At 42.1% G+C, this 15,303-nt stretch overlaps 1 protein-coding gene across 1 annotated transcript; it reads left to right on the top strand.

Annotated features, from left to right (window-relative positions):
- The first annotated feature begins 10,270 nt into the window (after window positions 1-10,270).
- Window positions 10,271-13,298, top strand: LOC144458613 (E3 SUMO-protein ligase ZBED1-like). Its single transcript, XM_078161422.1, has 2 exons — window positions 10,271-11,905; window positions 12,242-13,298. The coding sequence occupies exons 1-2, from the start codon at window positions 10,418-10,420 to the stop codon at window positions 12,671-12,673; spliced, it is 1,920 nt and encodes a 639-aa protein (XP_078017548.1). The 5' UTR covers window positions 10,271-10,417; the 3' UTR covers window positions 12,674-13,298.
- Window positions 13,299-15,303: the final 2,005 nt, after the last annotated feature.

Here is a 15,303-nt window from a genome sequence, read left to right as displayed (position 1 = left end):
TTCCCTTTATGTCAAAGATCCTTGAGAAAGTAGTCGCAGACCAGCTGTGTGATTTTCTCCAGGATAATAATTTATTTGAGGAATTTCAGTCAGGATTTAGAGTGCATCATAGCACTGAGACAGCTCTAGTTAAAATTACAAATGACCTTCTGATTGCTTCAGACAAAGGACTCGTCTCTGTTCTTGTTTTATTAGATCTTAGTGCGGCGTTTGACACAATTGACCATCAAATTCTACTGCAGAGACTGGATCACTTAATTGGCCTAAAAGGTTCAGCACTAAGCTGGTTTAAATCTTATTTATCTGATCGTTTTCAATTTGTTGACGTTCATAATGAATCATCCTTACGTACCAAAGTTTGTTTTGGAGTTCCGCAAGGTTCTGTGCTCGGACCAATCCTATTTACTCTATATATGCTTCCTTTAGGTAACATCATTAGAAATCACTCTATAAATTTCCATTGTTATGCGGATGATACACAGTTGTATTTATCGATGAAGCCAGAAGAAAGTAATCAATTAACTAAACTCCATAACTGCCTTAAAGACATAAAAAATTGGATGAGCACCAATTTCCTGATGTTAAATTCAGACAAAACTGAAGTTATTGTTCTTGGCCCCAAACAACTCAGAGACTCTTTATCTGATGACATAGTTTCTCCAGATGGCATTGCTCTGGCCTCTAGCACTACCATAAGAAACCTCGGAGTAATATTTGATCAAGATTTGTCTTTTAATTCTCATTTAAAGCAAACCTCACGGACTGCATTTTTTCATCTGCGTAATATTGCGAAAATTAGGCCTATCCTGACCCGAAAAGATGCAGAAAAATTGGTCCACGCTTTTGTTACCTCAAGGCTGGATTACTGTAACTCTCTATTATCAGGTAGCTCTAGTAAGTCCTTAAAAACTCTCCAGCTAATTCAGAATGCAGCAGCACGTGTACTAACAGGAACTAAGAAACGAGATCATATTTCTCCTGTTTTAGCTTCTCTGCACTGGCTCCCTGTAAAATCCAGAATTGAATTTAAAATCCTACTGTTAACTTATAAAGCTCTAAATGGTCAAGCTCCGTCATATCTTAGAGAGCTCATAGTGCCATATTATCCCACCAGAACACTGCGCTCTGAGAACGCAGGGTTACTCGTGGTCCCTAAAGTCTCCAAAAGCAGATCAGGAGCCAGAGCCTTCAGCTATCAGGCTCCTCTCCTGTGGAATCATCTTCCTGTTATGGTCCGGGAGGCAGACACCGTCTCCACATTTAAGACTAGACTTAAGACTTTCCTCTTTGATAAAGCTTATAGTTAGGGCTGGCTCAGGCTTGCCCTGTACCAGCCCCTAGTTAGGCTGACTTAGGCCTAGTCTGCCGGAGGACCCCCTATAATACACCGGGCTCCCTCTCTCTCTCTCTCTCTCTCTCTCTCTCTCTCTCTCTCTCTCTCTCTCTCTCTCTCATCCTATTACTGCATCTTGCTAACTCGGCCATTCTGGATGTCACTAACTCGGCTTCTTCTCCGGAGCCTTTGTGCTCCACTGTCTCTCAGAATAACTCATACCGCAGCGGTGCCTGGACAGTGTGACGTGTGTGGTTGTGCTGCTGCCGTGGTCCTGCCAGATGCCTCCTGCTGCTGCTGCCATCATTAGTCATTAGTCATACTTCTACTGTTATTATACACATATGACTATTGTCACACAAGTATACTGTCTGATATTAATACATACTTTCAACATATTGTACCACAGTAGCCAGAACTATAACTATAATATTATTACTTTCATTAATGTTGTTGTAAGCTACTGTCATTACCTGCATCTCTCTCTCTCTCTCTCTCTCTCTCTCTGTCTCATTGTGTCATATGGATTACTGTTAATTTATTATGCTGATCTGTTCTGTACGACATCTATTGCACGTCTGTCCGTCCTGGAAGAGGGATCCCTCCTCAGTTGCTCTTCCTGAGGTTTCTACCGTTTTTTTTTTTTCCCCGTTAAAGGGGTTTTTTTTGGGGAGTTTTTCCTTATCCGCTGTGAGGGTCATAAGGACAGAGGGATGTCGTATGCTGTAAAGCCCTGTGAGGCAAATTGTGATTTGTGATATTGGGCTTTATAAATAAAATTGAATTGAAATTTTTCTGCGTCAAGGGACAAAAGTACCTCTGGACGCTGTGATTAAGATGAAGTGTAAAGGATATTCAATGCACGCCTAATATTAAAGAAAGAATGTCTATTCTTAATAAAGCCAGTCTGGTCTGAGGAGATGATGGTGGGCAAAACAGATTCAAGACGGAAAGCCAGCACTTTAGCTAATATCTTAACATCAACATTAAGGAGACTTATTGGACGATACGAGGAGCAGTCTAGAGGATCCTTGCCTTTTTTCAAAAGTAGAGAAATTGAAGCTTGACGGAGTGTTGGAGGAAGACTGGATAGGTCTAAACTATGATCAAATACATTTTTAAGTAGAACACTCAATTTTGGAGAAAATGTTGGATAGAATTCTGTAGAGAAACCATCTGGGCCTGGACTTTTGCCACTTTGCATAGACAAAATAGCATTTTTTATTTCATCTAAAGTAATGGGGCTGTCTAAAGACTCTCTAGAATCTCTGTTCATAGTAGGAATTACTAGATTTTCAAAAAATGTATCCATTAAATCCGGATCAGTTGACTATTCGGATGTATATAAATTAGAATAGAAGTTATGAAATTGTCTGTTTATATCCGAAGGGTCCGTCAATAAACCTGTCTCTGAGTTGATAAACATACAGTACAGGCCAAAAGTTTGGACACACCTTCTCATTCAATGTGTTTTCTTTATTTTCATGACTATTTACATTGTAGATTCTCACTGAAGGCATCAAAACTATGAATGAACACATGTGGAGTTATGTACTTAACAAAAAAAGGTGAAATAACTGAATAAAAAATGTTTTATATTCTAGTTTCTTCAAAATAGCCACCCTTTGCTCTGATTACTGCTTTGCACACTCTTGGCATTCTCTCCATGAGCTTCAAGAGGTAGTCACCTGAAATGGTTTCCACTTCACAGGTGTGCCTTATCAGGGTTAATTAGTGGAATTTCTTGCTTTATCAATGGGGTTGGGACCATCAGTTGTGTTGTGCAGAAGTCAAAAGGAAGTAAGGTTTTATCCAGGAAAAAATAATCAATGCGTGAAAAAGTATGATGAACGGGTGAAAAAGATGAATATTCTCTTTGGGTCGGATTCAAAAATCGCCATGGATCAGACAATGCATAGTGCTCTTAATACACTCTGATGTTTTTGATTTAGTTGTCATTTTGTTAGAAGATTTATCCAATAAGGGATTAATCACACAATTAAAATCCCCAGATAAAATCAACCGATGAGTGTCTAAATAAGGTAAAGATGAAAGACATTTGTTCATAAATTTAGAATCATTCCAATTTGGAGCATAAACACAGGCAAGGATCACAGGTATATTATAGAGCTTTCCGACAACAATAATATAGCATCCATTCGGATCTGAGATAGTTTTAGATGCAACAAATGGTATTGACTTACGAATCAGAATCATGACTCCCCTGGCCTTGCGCTGAAAGCACGAATGGAACAGCTGTCCAACCCAGCCCCGCCTCATACTGACATGGTCTGAACTAAGCATGTGTTTCAGTAAGGAAGGCTATGTCTGTTTTCAAATGCTTAAGGTGAGTAAGCACCCTAGTGCGTTTAATAGGATGATTTAGTCCTTTTACATTCCAGTTGGTAAAATTAGTTAGCAGCCTGCTATCATTCATATGTGTCCCTAAATCAGCCATATTTGCTTAATATAATATATTAAAGGCAAATGGGTATAACATTTTATATATCCAGTATGTTATTAAATAGACTCTGTGACTCTGGTTGACATAACAAAAAATAAAAACCAACATAAGAACAGATAAATGAAAAGAAACACTAAACATTAAAAAGCGAAATACAGTATTTAACAAACACAAAATACTTACCCCGCACCTTACAGCACTACCCCAAATGCAGTGCATGAACCCGGGGCAATATGCCCAGCTTCACAAGCTTGGGTCTCTAGCTAAACCTTAAAGAGACATTGTGTAACATTTTCAATTGTTTATTGACAAAAATTGATGTCTGCATTCATAAATATGTCATCACTGGTGTACTATTACCTCCACCAATAATCTGACTTATTCTCGTAAAAGGAGAATTTCGGATTTGTTTGTACATTGTGCGGGTAAGTCGTCTGTGGGGTTCCATTACATTTCGCCATCTTGAGAATACACCTGCCAGCAAGGGACATACAGCACTGCCTTCGGCGTTGAGAGCCAGGCCAGCACTGCATGACTGAGGAGCCGAAGGAGAGGAGCAAGAGGCGCTTCGCTACTAACCTGGCAAATTTGAAACAAAGTCCCACTCTTTGAGCATAATGCAGGATCATGCATATGCAGCATCATGGGAAACGGAATCCTTGTCGCCAAGAAAGCGCAAAAGGGAATAGAAAAGGCAGCGTGACTAGCGAATTAAAAAAACAAAGGCCCACATCGGGGTAGCCTTTCCCAGGTAGAGAGAGCTGCTGAGAGAGAATGGTAATGTAATCACAGGCCAGCGCCGCTGTTGGCTGTTAGCCGCTGTTAGCGGCCAGTCGCTAACAGCCTCATCCCTCTCCTTGCATCACTGCGCCGCTGTTAGCCGCTGTTAGCGCTGGCCTGTGATTGTATTACCTTTCTCCTTCGGCAGCTCTCTCCACCTGGGAAAGGCAACCCCAATGCTGACCCTTGTTTTTTTAATTCGCCGGTCATGTTGCCTTTTTGATTCCCTTTTGCACTTTCTTGGCGACGAGGATTCTGTCTCCCGTGATGCTGCATAATACATGATCCTGCATTATGCTCAAAGAGTGGGACTTTGTTATGCGGCAGTAGTGCCGCTGGCCACTAACAGCTGTTAGCGGCGCAGTAATGCGAGGAGAGGGATGAGGTGTTTGAGGTTGAGCCACTTGTCAGTTGTCAAAGGACAAGACGTGATTGGTTTGTTTCAATTTACATCCGCCCCAAAAAGAAAAAAGAAAAATAAATAAATGAAATTATACTAGTTTTTATGAGTGCAGTTTCAAAATATTTATTCTAGTAGCTTCACGTGCTGTTTGGACAAAATGCTGAAGTAATTTTCTGTGTGTAAAGAAACTTAAAACAAACAAAAACAGGGCAAAAGCAGCAAAAGAGGTGCCATTAATACAAAATACAAATTTATGACTTAACATCCAGCTGTCACAAGCACAAACCACATAGTGAAAGTAAGGCCACTGACATGCTCGACAGATGTGAGACAGTAGTCAAATGATACTTATTTTTTGTGTATTCAAATGTCAAGTCTCAGGATTTTCCCAAGAGCGATAGAGAAAAAAAAACTGTCTTCGTCATAGTTTATCAGCTATCAGCAAGATCGCGGAACATAACTTGAATAGCCATTACCTTAACCTGGTCATGGTAGTGGTACAATGTTCTCACGTATGTAGGACATGGCCAGCTTTGGATCTTCAAATGATTTCTCCTGTCCCTGAAACGTGATCTGAAGTTTGGCTGGGAAGCGGAGGCCAAATTTGACATCAGGAATGTCTTTCAGGAGCTGTTTCACGTCGGTAAAAGCAGCTCGTTTCCTGGCAACCTCCGGTGCATAATCGGGGAAAATATGCATGCGTTTCCCCCGTATGCAAGTTGTGTCTTCTGGCTCGAGAGGCGAAGAATATGATCCTTGACATCTCCATGGTGCACTCGGATGATGATCGGTCTGGGCCTCGCTCCTTCATGGGGCTTTGGTGCCGATGTACGATGTGCGCGATCCAGGCGTGGGATGTCATCAAGGGCCAGTATCTCCTTCAGCGCAGTCGCGCAGAACTGCCGAGGGTTTCCCCCTTCTTGGCCTTCCTCGATTCCCACCAAGCGAATATTTTGGCGGTGGCTCCGGCCCTCCAAGTCCAAACACTTCTCCTTCAGCATACACACTTCTGACTGTAGGCGCTCCACCGTAGTTTCCAGCGCCCTGACGGATGAGCTCCACACAGTGGCGGAGTGCTCCAGGTCGTCAATCCGCTTAGTATTTTGCAAGCTAGCAGATTGTAGTGCGTTAAGAGTCGTGTGCAGTTCTTGGCGGATAGAGGCTATTTCTTGATTAAGAGAGGTAGTTTGAGTCTCCACCTTCGTGCCCAACGCTTCAATTGCGGCCATAAACCTCTCCACAGCACGTGAGGGAAGTTCATCGGTTTTAGAAAGCGTCTCTTTACCGGGTCCATGTCATTGGTCCAACAGCCCATTGGTTCGACATCCCATTAGTCTGACTGTCCACGGTGCTGAACGGCTCTGGGTCAGCTGGGAAAGGCTTGAGGCGGAGCAGGCTCACGGCTTATGTGTTTGTCCCTTTCTTTTTCATTTTAACCCACACCATGATCTTTTCCTGACCCTAACCAAGTGGTTTTTGTGCCTAAACCTAACCAGACCTTAACCATAGGGCATCATGATGATTTCGGAGCGGACTTCGGAACAATGGGTTTAATATGGTCGGAACAATGGGATATCGAACCAATGGGCTGTCGGACCAATGGACAGTTCCCCTCTTTACCACCCGTAGCCGGGATGCTAACGTTAGCTTGGGTGCTCCTCAGGTCATTACGGGTAGTCATTGTTCGTAGATAGACGTCCGCACATTAACTTTCTCCCCGTCCGCACACTAACTTTCTCCCTTCACAAGATCTTGACAATGTTATGTGAATAAGTTTGAGTACTTCACATGCTAAATTAACTGTAAAATAAGTTTGTCTGTGGAGCTCGGGACGCCCTTGTTTCACATGGCGTTCCGGAACCGGCTATTCATTTTATTTATGAGTGAAATAATGCAGCCACATTCTTAAAATGAAAAAGCAGTTCTGCAAATGCATTTTAATTTTCAAATTTTACATTTCAAATTGAATTTCGGTATCTATTTGCTGGGGCATATTTTGAAAATTAGTGATGGACCAGATGAGTATGAACGCAAGTTTCCAGCATGTGTAGTGACGCGTGCTGGCACTCGTGCTGGTGGTGTTCCTGACAAATTGAGTGTGGTGGAGGAACCATGTGTGAACTTGTCTTACTTTCCATTGTCTGTTTCACATGCAGAGTTGGTGGCAGAGCAGCAGTCAGATTCCATTAAGGAGCTGCGAGAGGTCGTAAGTAATGTGGCAGAAGTGAGGGACAGGGCTCATGGCTATTTCTTGGACAATGGTGTGCTGGTGAGGAAATGGCTGCCTTGTAATGAGATTGGTGTGGGAAACCCAGTGTTTCAGGTTGATCAGGTGGTCTCTGATGTTGCAATCTTACTGTTTGGTCATACATCACATTAAGGGGTCTGATAACCTGGGGGCGGATGCGCTGTCAATCAATTCAATCAATTTTATTTATAAAGCCCAATATCACAAATCACAATTTGCCTCACAGGGCTTTACAGCATACAACATCCCTCTGTCCTTTGGACCCTCACAGCGGATAAGGAAAAACTCCCCCCAAAAAAACCCCTTTAACGGGGAAAAAAACGGTAGAAACCTCAGGAAGAGCAACTGAGGAGGGATCCCTCTTCCAGAACGGACAGACGTGCAATAGATGTCGTACAGAACAGATCAGCATAATAAATTAACAGTAATCCGTATGACACAATGAGACAGAAAGAGAGAGAGACAGAGAGAGAGAGAGAGAGAGAGACAGAGATGCAGGACAGACGGTAATGACAGTAGCTTACAACAACATTAATGAAAGTAATAATATTATAATTATAGTTCTGGCTACTGTGGCACAATATGTTGAATGTATATATTATTATTTGATAATATACATATGTGACAATAATCATATGTATATAATAACGGTAGAAGTATGACTAATGATGACAGCAGTAGCAGGAGGGATCTGGCAGGACCACGGCAGCAGCACAACCACACAAGTCACGCTATCCAGGCACCGCTGCAATATGAGTTAACCTGCGAGACAGTGGAGCACAAAGGCTCCGGAGAAGAAGCCGAGTTAGTGACATCCAGAATGGCCGAATTAGCAAGATGCAGTAATAGGATACGAGAGAGAGAGAGAGAGAGAGAAGGAGAGAAGGTGCCCGGTGTATTATAGGGGGTCCTCCGGCAGACTAAGCCTAAGTCAGCCTAACTAGGGGCTGGTACAAGGCAAGCCTGAGCCAGCCCTAACTATAAGCTTTATCAAAGAGGAAAGTCTTAAGTCTAGTCTTAAATGTGGAGACGGTGTCTGCCTCCTGGACCGTAACAGGAAGATGATTCCACAGGAGAGGAGCCTGATAGCTGAAGGCTCTGGCTATTGATCTACTTTTACTTTAGGGACCACGAGTAACCCTGCGTTCTCAGAGCGCAGTGTTCTGGTGGGATAATATGGCACTATGAGCTCTCTAAGATATGACGGAGCTTGACCATTTAGAGCTTTATAAGTTAACAGTAGGATTTTAAATTCAATTCTGGATTTTACAGGGAGCCAGTGCAGAGAAGCTAAAACAGGAGAAATTTGATCTTGTTTCTTAGTTCCTGTTAGTACACGTGCTGCTGCATTCTGAATTAGCTGGAGAGTTTTTAAAGACTTACAAGAGCTACCTGATAATAGAGAGTTACAGTAATCCAGCCTTGAGGTAACAAAAGCGTGGACCAATTTTTCTGCATCTTTTTGGGTCAGGATAGGCCAAATTTTCGCAATATTACGCAGATGAAAAAATGCAGTCCGTGAGGTTTGTTTTAAATGAGAATTAAAAGACAAATCTTGATCAAATGTTACTCCGAGGTTTCTTATGGTAGTGCTAGAGGCCAGAGCAATGCCATCTAGAGAAACTATGTCATCAGATAAAGAGTCTCTGAGTTGTTTGGGGCCAAGAACAATAACTTCAGTTTTGTCTGAATTTAACATCAGGAAATTGGTGCTCATCCAGGTTTTTATGTCTTTAAGGCAATTATGAAGTTTAGTTAATTGATAACTTTCTTCTGGCTTCATAGATAAATACAACTGTGTATCATCCGCATGGAAATTTACAGAGTGATTTCTAATGATGTTACCTAAAGGAAGCATATATAGAGTAAATAGGATTGGTCCGAGCACAGAACCTTGCGGAACTCCAAAACAAACTTTAGTACGTAAGGATGATTCATTATGAACGTCAACAAACTGAAAACGATCAGATAAATAGGACTTAAACCAGCTTAGTGCAGAACCTTTTAGGCCAATTAAGTGTTCCAGTCTCTGTAGCAGAATTTGATGGTCAATAGTGTGAAACGCCACACTAAGAGCTAATAAAACAAGTACAGAGACGAGTCCTTTGTCTGAAGCAATCAGAAGGTCATTTGTAATTTTAACTAGTGCTGTCTCAGTGCAATGATGCACTCTAAATCCTGACTGAAATTCCTCAAGTAAATCACATGCCCCTGTAATGTAAAGCAGCCTGTTTTGTATTAACCTCTCCTCTTCCTTATGCAGTGTGCTAACAGGATCCTGGTGCTGAGGTTGATGGAGTGTTGGATGCAGGTTGTATATATATTTTGTAGTGACCCTTCGCCTATCCAAAAAAAGACCACCACCATGGTTGCCATTTGAGGTAATTTATAATGCGTGCAATGCAATCACAGACCATATTTCCAATGTTCCAATGTTGATTTATTACTTACTTTCATTCAGTTCAGGTACAGCCATTTGTCACTCATAAACCAAAAATAAGTAAACAAAATAACTCGACTGTCGTCTCCACAGCGCCTGGTGCATGCAGCACCAGGCGCTGCATGCACCAGGCGCTGGTGCATGGTGCATGCAGCGCCTGGTGCTGCATGCACCAGGCGCTGTGGAGACGACAGGTGCATGGTGCATGCAGCACGGTCAAAAAACTTTTCGTCTCCACACAGCAACACCTGTGTGTGGTTACACCTTGATTATATAAACTCTGGCACTGCCCAATTGCCAGTACCACTACTCCCCCAAGTGGCGGGAGTGTAACAAAAAATACAAATAAACACATTTAATACAAATGGCTCTCACACACCGGCCCCTAATTGTTTCTGACAGAAGACAAAACAATTCTTAAATTTACATGAGGAGCCATTACCTTTGAAACAAAAAAATCTGACTGAAATAGTCAATTTATAAGAACCATATAAACCATTAGGCCTGTTGGAAAAAATTGATTCGAGTTCGAATCGCGATTCTGACGTCGCGCGATTCAGAATCGATTCACATTTTCTAAAAATCCCCCACCCCCCCCGCTCTCGACAACGTGTGTGCGCGTCGGTGCTGTCTGAACCTTCTTGGCTGCTGTAGTATTCTACGGCAGCCCCTGAGGTATATAGCTGTAAAACCAGCGTGGCTACAAGGGGCGTGTAGTGTGCCGTGTAGTGTTGTTGTGCTTCGCTAAAATGGAGGGGGGTGAAGATGAAACGGAGCCGCAGCCGCTGGCAACAGAACTTAGAGATGACGCTAAAAAAGAAATACAACCGCCTCCGCGCTCTTTGAAAGCACACGTTTGGAAACACTTTGGATTTTACCGTCAACCGGGCAAGAAAGAGCTTGACATGACTTTTACAGTTTGCCGACATTGCCACGCAAAAGTAAAGTATTTTGGAAATACTTCAAATACCCGTGCACACTTGAACAGATACCACCCAGAGTTATCAGAAGAAAAGGACGATACACCAACACCAGCTGCAGCTGACCAACGCACTCTCCACCAGTTTACAAAACTACCACCCAGTTCTGCACGGGCAAAGAAGCTAACGACAGCCATCGGCTATTTCATTGCAAAAGACATGCAACCATACAGATCAGTGGAGAAAGAGGGCTTTCGGTTCATGTGGAAAGTTGCAGAGCCACGGTATGTTATACCATCACGCGCCGTATTCACAGACACTGTTGTGCCCCGTCTTTACAGAGAGACTAAGGAAAAAGTTGGGAACGCTGTTATTAAAGCCGCCCGAGTAGCGCTTACATGTGACCACTGGACCTCTAGGGCAACCGAGTCGTTCGCCACATTCACTGCCCATTACATCACAGATAAATGGGAGCTCAAGTCTCAAGTTTTGCAAACAAGGGCGATGCATGTAAGTCATACTGCTACTAACGTGAATGAAACATTTCACGCGGTCGCACGAGAATGGGGGCTGATGCTCAGTGACTTGGTGATTGTTACCGATAACGCAGCCAACATGATTGCTGCTATGCGGCTTGATGATGAGCTAACACACATAACGTGTTTTGCACACACACTCAACCTCGCAGCCCAGAAGGCTCTGAAGCTTCCTACTGTTGCCCGGCTGCTAGGGAGGATCAGACGAATAACCGGGTTCTTCCACAGGAGCACCGTGGCAGCTGACGCCCTAAAAGCGAGTCAGAATGAGAAGGGGATCTCGGATCACTCATTGATAACCGACGTCACAACCAGATGGAATAGCGCGCACGATATGGTGGAACGGTTTCTGGAGCAGCTACCTGCTGTATGTGCCGCTCTTGCCTCTCCTGATGTGAGAAGAAATAACAGCACCGACAGTGCCGCGCTAACTGATGTAGAAATCAAACATGCTGAAGAAATAGTCATGACACTCAGACCATTGAAAGATGCCACCAACATTATGTCCGAGGATTCCTCTCCCACACTGTCAGTCATAGCTCCACTGACTGCACAGCTGATTCAAGACACAGAGTTGGACTTGGCTGACTCTCCAATGGTCCGTGACATCAAACGGGCGGTCCATGAGGACTTAGCACCAAGATACAGCAGTGTGAAAACTCAGAACCTTCTTCACATGGCCTCTGCACTCGACCCCCGGTTTAAAGCACTGCCTTTCCTCTCTGAAGAAGAACAGCAGGACATCCATGCCAGGATGATAGCAGAGGCTGTAGCACTCGAGGTAAAATGAACTTATTATTTATTAGTGTGTGTGTGTGTTGTACCCTGCTGTAAGTAGCCTATATTGTCATGCCAGCCTAAATGCCCATTGCCTAAGTTTTCATACAGTTTTATATATACATTTCATCAAACTAAGTGCTTTACTGCTTTACATACAGCAAATGTGAGGAAAATTAAAAAACAACAACATTGAATTAAGACAGCATGGAAAAATAGACTTAAGAGAGTAGAAAACAAGAATAATTTGAAAATGAACAGACAAGTAAGAGAATAATATGTAATTTCCTTATGGACTTTTGTTTACAAAAAGTAAAACATGATAAATATTTTCCTGCAGGACCCAGGAGAGGCTGAAGGCAGTCCTGTGGAGCCAGAGACAGGCCAAGCTGAAGGCCCTGCCCCAAAAAGAAGATCAACATCTGCTGCACTGGTCAATCTGCTGGGGAAGACATTCACTGAGGTCAGAGCTGCCCCCAAATCAGTCAGTACCAGAGCTGAGGAGGAGATGAAAAAGTACTCGGAGCAACCTGCACTCCCTCTCACAGAAGACCCCCTTATGTGGTGGAAGTCCAAAGAGAAAGATCTCCCTCTACTAGCCAAATTAGCTAAACGCATTCTATGTATCCCTGGTACAAGTGTTGCAGCAGAGAGAGTATTCTCTACTGCTGGAGATGTAGTGACAGCTCAGCGGAGCTGTCTCTTATCAGAGCATGTAGATCAGCTCATTTTCCTCCAAAAGAACCTACAGATTAGTGACTATGATAATTAATCCTCCTATTCTACACTGACATTTTTGTCAAGCACTTTTGGGATTTGTTGTCAAGTTACAAAGTTTTATTGTACTGTTTTGTTAGGAAAAAAAGGGAAATGTAACTGTCTACTACAGTAGTTTGTGTAATTTTATTTTTGGAAGTGGAATGTTCTCAGAAATAAAGGCAGCTAGCCTAAGTCAAGTCAGCCAGGCTAACAGTTTACAGTAGTAAAGAAGTTGTTGTAACAGTATTAATGTTTTTGTTAAGACAAAAATGAGAAATATAACTACTGGTATTTATTTTAATTTTGTAATTATTTTGGAAGTGGCATATTCTCAGGAATATAAGATGGCTAGCCTATGCCCATTTGATTTGTTTGTTGCTTTATAAGAAGTAGTAAATGAACAACAGTTGTTGTTAATTGTTGCAGTATTGTGTTGTTTATAGTAATGTTGAGAAGTGGAACCAAGTTCTGGCACAGACTGGCAGCTAGCCTAACAGCACCTTATTGTTTTATTGTGTACTGCTGATAATTGAAGCAACTGAGTGACATTCATTCAGTCAGATGTTAGTTAAACTGTTTTTTCCAGTTAAAAATATGTTCTGTCTGCAAGCATAAATAAATCAGAGAGACAACTTATTGTTGTCTTGGATTTACATTAATATGTGCTTACATTATTGCAGTTGATAAAACATTGTCCTTTACAATTATAAAAGTTAAAAAATATATATACTACGCTATGTATTGAATGAATAGAGAATCGTTTTGAATCGGAAAAAAATCGTTTTTGAATTGAGAATCGAGCTGAATCGAAAAAATCGTTTTGTAATCGAATCGTGACCCCAAGAATCGATATTGAATCGAATCGTGGGACACTCAAAGATTCACAGGCCTATAAACCATAAACCAATATTTCTTTTTTTTTTTTTCTTTTTTCTTAACCATGGGTATGGTTTCCATTATCCATTATTAGTCATTTGTTTCACACAGAAGACAAATCTTTGTCACAGGTCTTTCGATTATGCTGGTCTTGGTCTGCAAACGAACAGAATGTACTAGTCCTTTCCTATCAGGAAATGTTTGCAGTATCCTTCCAAGTATTCAGGATCCACGAGGTGCTGTTGAATGACAACAACAACAATATCCCCAGGTAGAAAACTTCTCCTTTCTTTATTCCATTTTTGTCTTTCTTGTAGCAATGATACGTATTCTTGCGTCCATCGCTTCCAAAAGAGATCAGCTAAATACTGAGTTTGTCTCCATCTCCTTTTAATGTACAGATCCCCTTTTTCGAAGAGTCCAGGTGCCAAAAAAGGTTTTCCTTTCATCAACAGAATGTGATTTGGTGTTAATGGCTCAAGGTCGTTAGGATCTTCAGACAACCTTGTAATAGGACGATCATTTAGTATGGCCTCACATTCACACAACACAGTGTGGAATCCTTCATCGTCCAAACATTGCTGACAAAGAACAGTGTTCAGAATCTTCCTGACCATACGTATGATTCGTTTCCATACGCCACCATGATGGGATCCGGCAGGAGGGTTGAAATTCCATTTAATTCCGTCATGTGCCATGGTTCTTTGAATCTTGTCCTGATCCAATGAAACTAGAGCTTCTCTGAGTTCTCTTTCCGCTCCCACAAAATTAGTTCCATTGTCTGATAGCATCATAGAAACTTGTCCTCTACGGCAGATGAATCTTCTCAAGGTATTAATACAGGAGTCTGTATCAAGTGAGTAAGCGACTTCCAGATGGACTGCTCTACTTGCCATGCAAGTGAAAAGTACTCCGTAGCTCTTTAAGATGCTGCAACCTCTTTTCACATCAATTGGTCCCAAATAATCCACACCGACATTTTTTGTTCACCCACCTTGCCTCTGCAACGCCTACAGAAGCAGCATTCAGCAATTACCTTTCTCACTGCTGAGTTGGCGCTTGTAATCCAGTATCTTTTTCTTCGATTAGAGAGTACATGATTCCTGCCACCATGGCCCAGTTGCTCATGAATGTGACGGAGTATAAGAATTGAGATATGTTGGTCCTTGGCTAGAATGAGCGGATGTTTCACATTTTCAGGCATGAAAGCCTTATTCAGCCGTCCTCCAACTCTTAACAGATCTTCATAAACTGGGTCCAGTTTATAGATATTGCTCTCTCTCTTCACCTTGGATTTTCCAGATGTTAATGCAACAATCTCGTTGTGAAATCTTTCCCATTGGCTGAAGTGAACAATAGATGTCTCAGCTTTAATGAGATCATCTGCAGACAATCTTTGTCCTCTCAATGTGGCTTTAAATTTCTGTATTTCCGCAGTGATGGTCTGTTGACTTCCGTTGTCACTGGTATTTATAGAAATTAGCCGTTTCCTTTCCTTGCTCAAAGCCATCAAGATCATCTTCAGTTTGAGAATCCATCCCACTGCAATCTTCAACCTTTCCCAGCTGGAAAAGTGAGTGATCAGTTTGTGTGTGGCATTTGAAACATCTTGAGTGACAACTGCATTCACTGTGAAGCTCCTTTTAACTTCTGGGTCATCAGTGATGTCCATATCCAATAAGTGTGCTGGCCACTCATTTTCTGATTTCCACTGAAACTTTGGACTGTCAATCCATCTTCTTTGAACCAAATGTTCGATTTTCAGTC

Source organism: Epinephelus lanceolatus, chromosome 18, assembly GCF_041903045.1.
Source record: "Epinephelus lanceolatus isolate andai-2023 chromosome 18, ASM4190304v1, whole genome shotgun sequence".
Classification (NCBI taxonomy): Eukaryota; Metazoa; Chordata; class Actinopteri; order Perciformes; family Serranidae; genus Epinephelus; species Epinephelus lanceolatus.
This window is presented reverse-complemented; position numbering and strand designations above follow the sequence as displayed.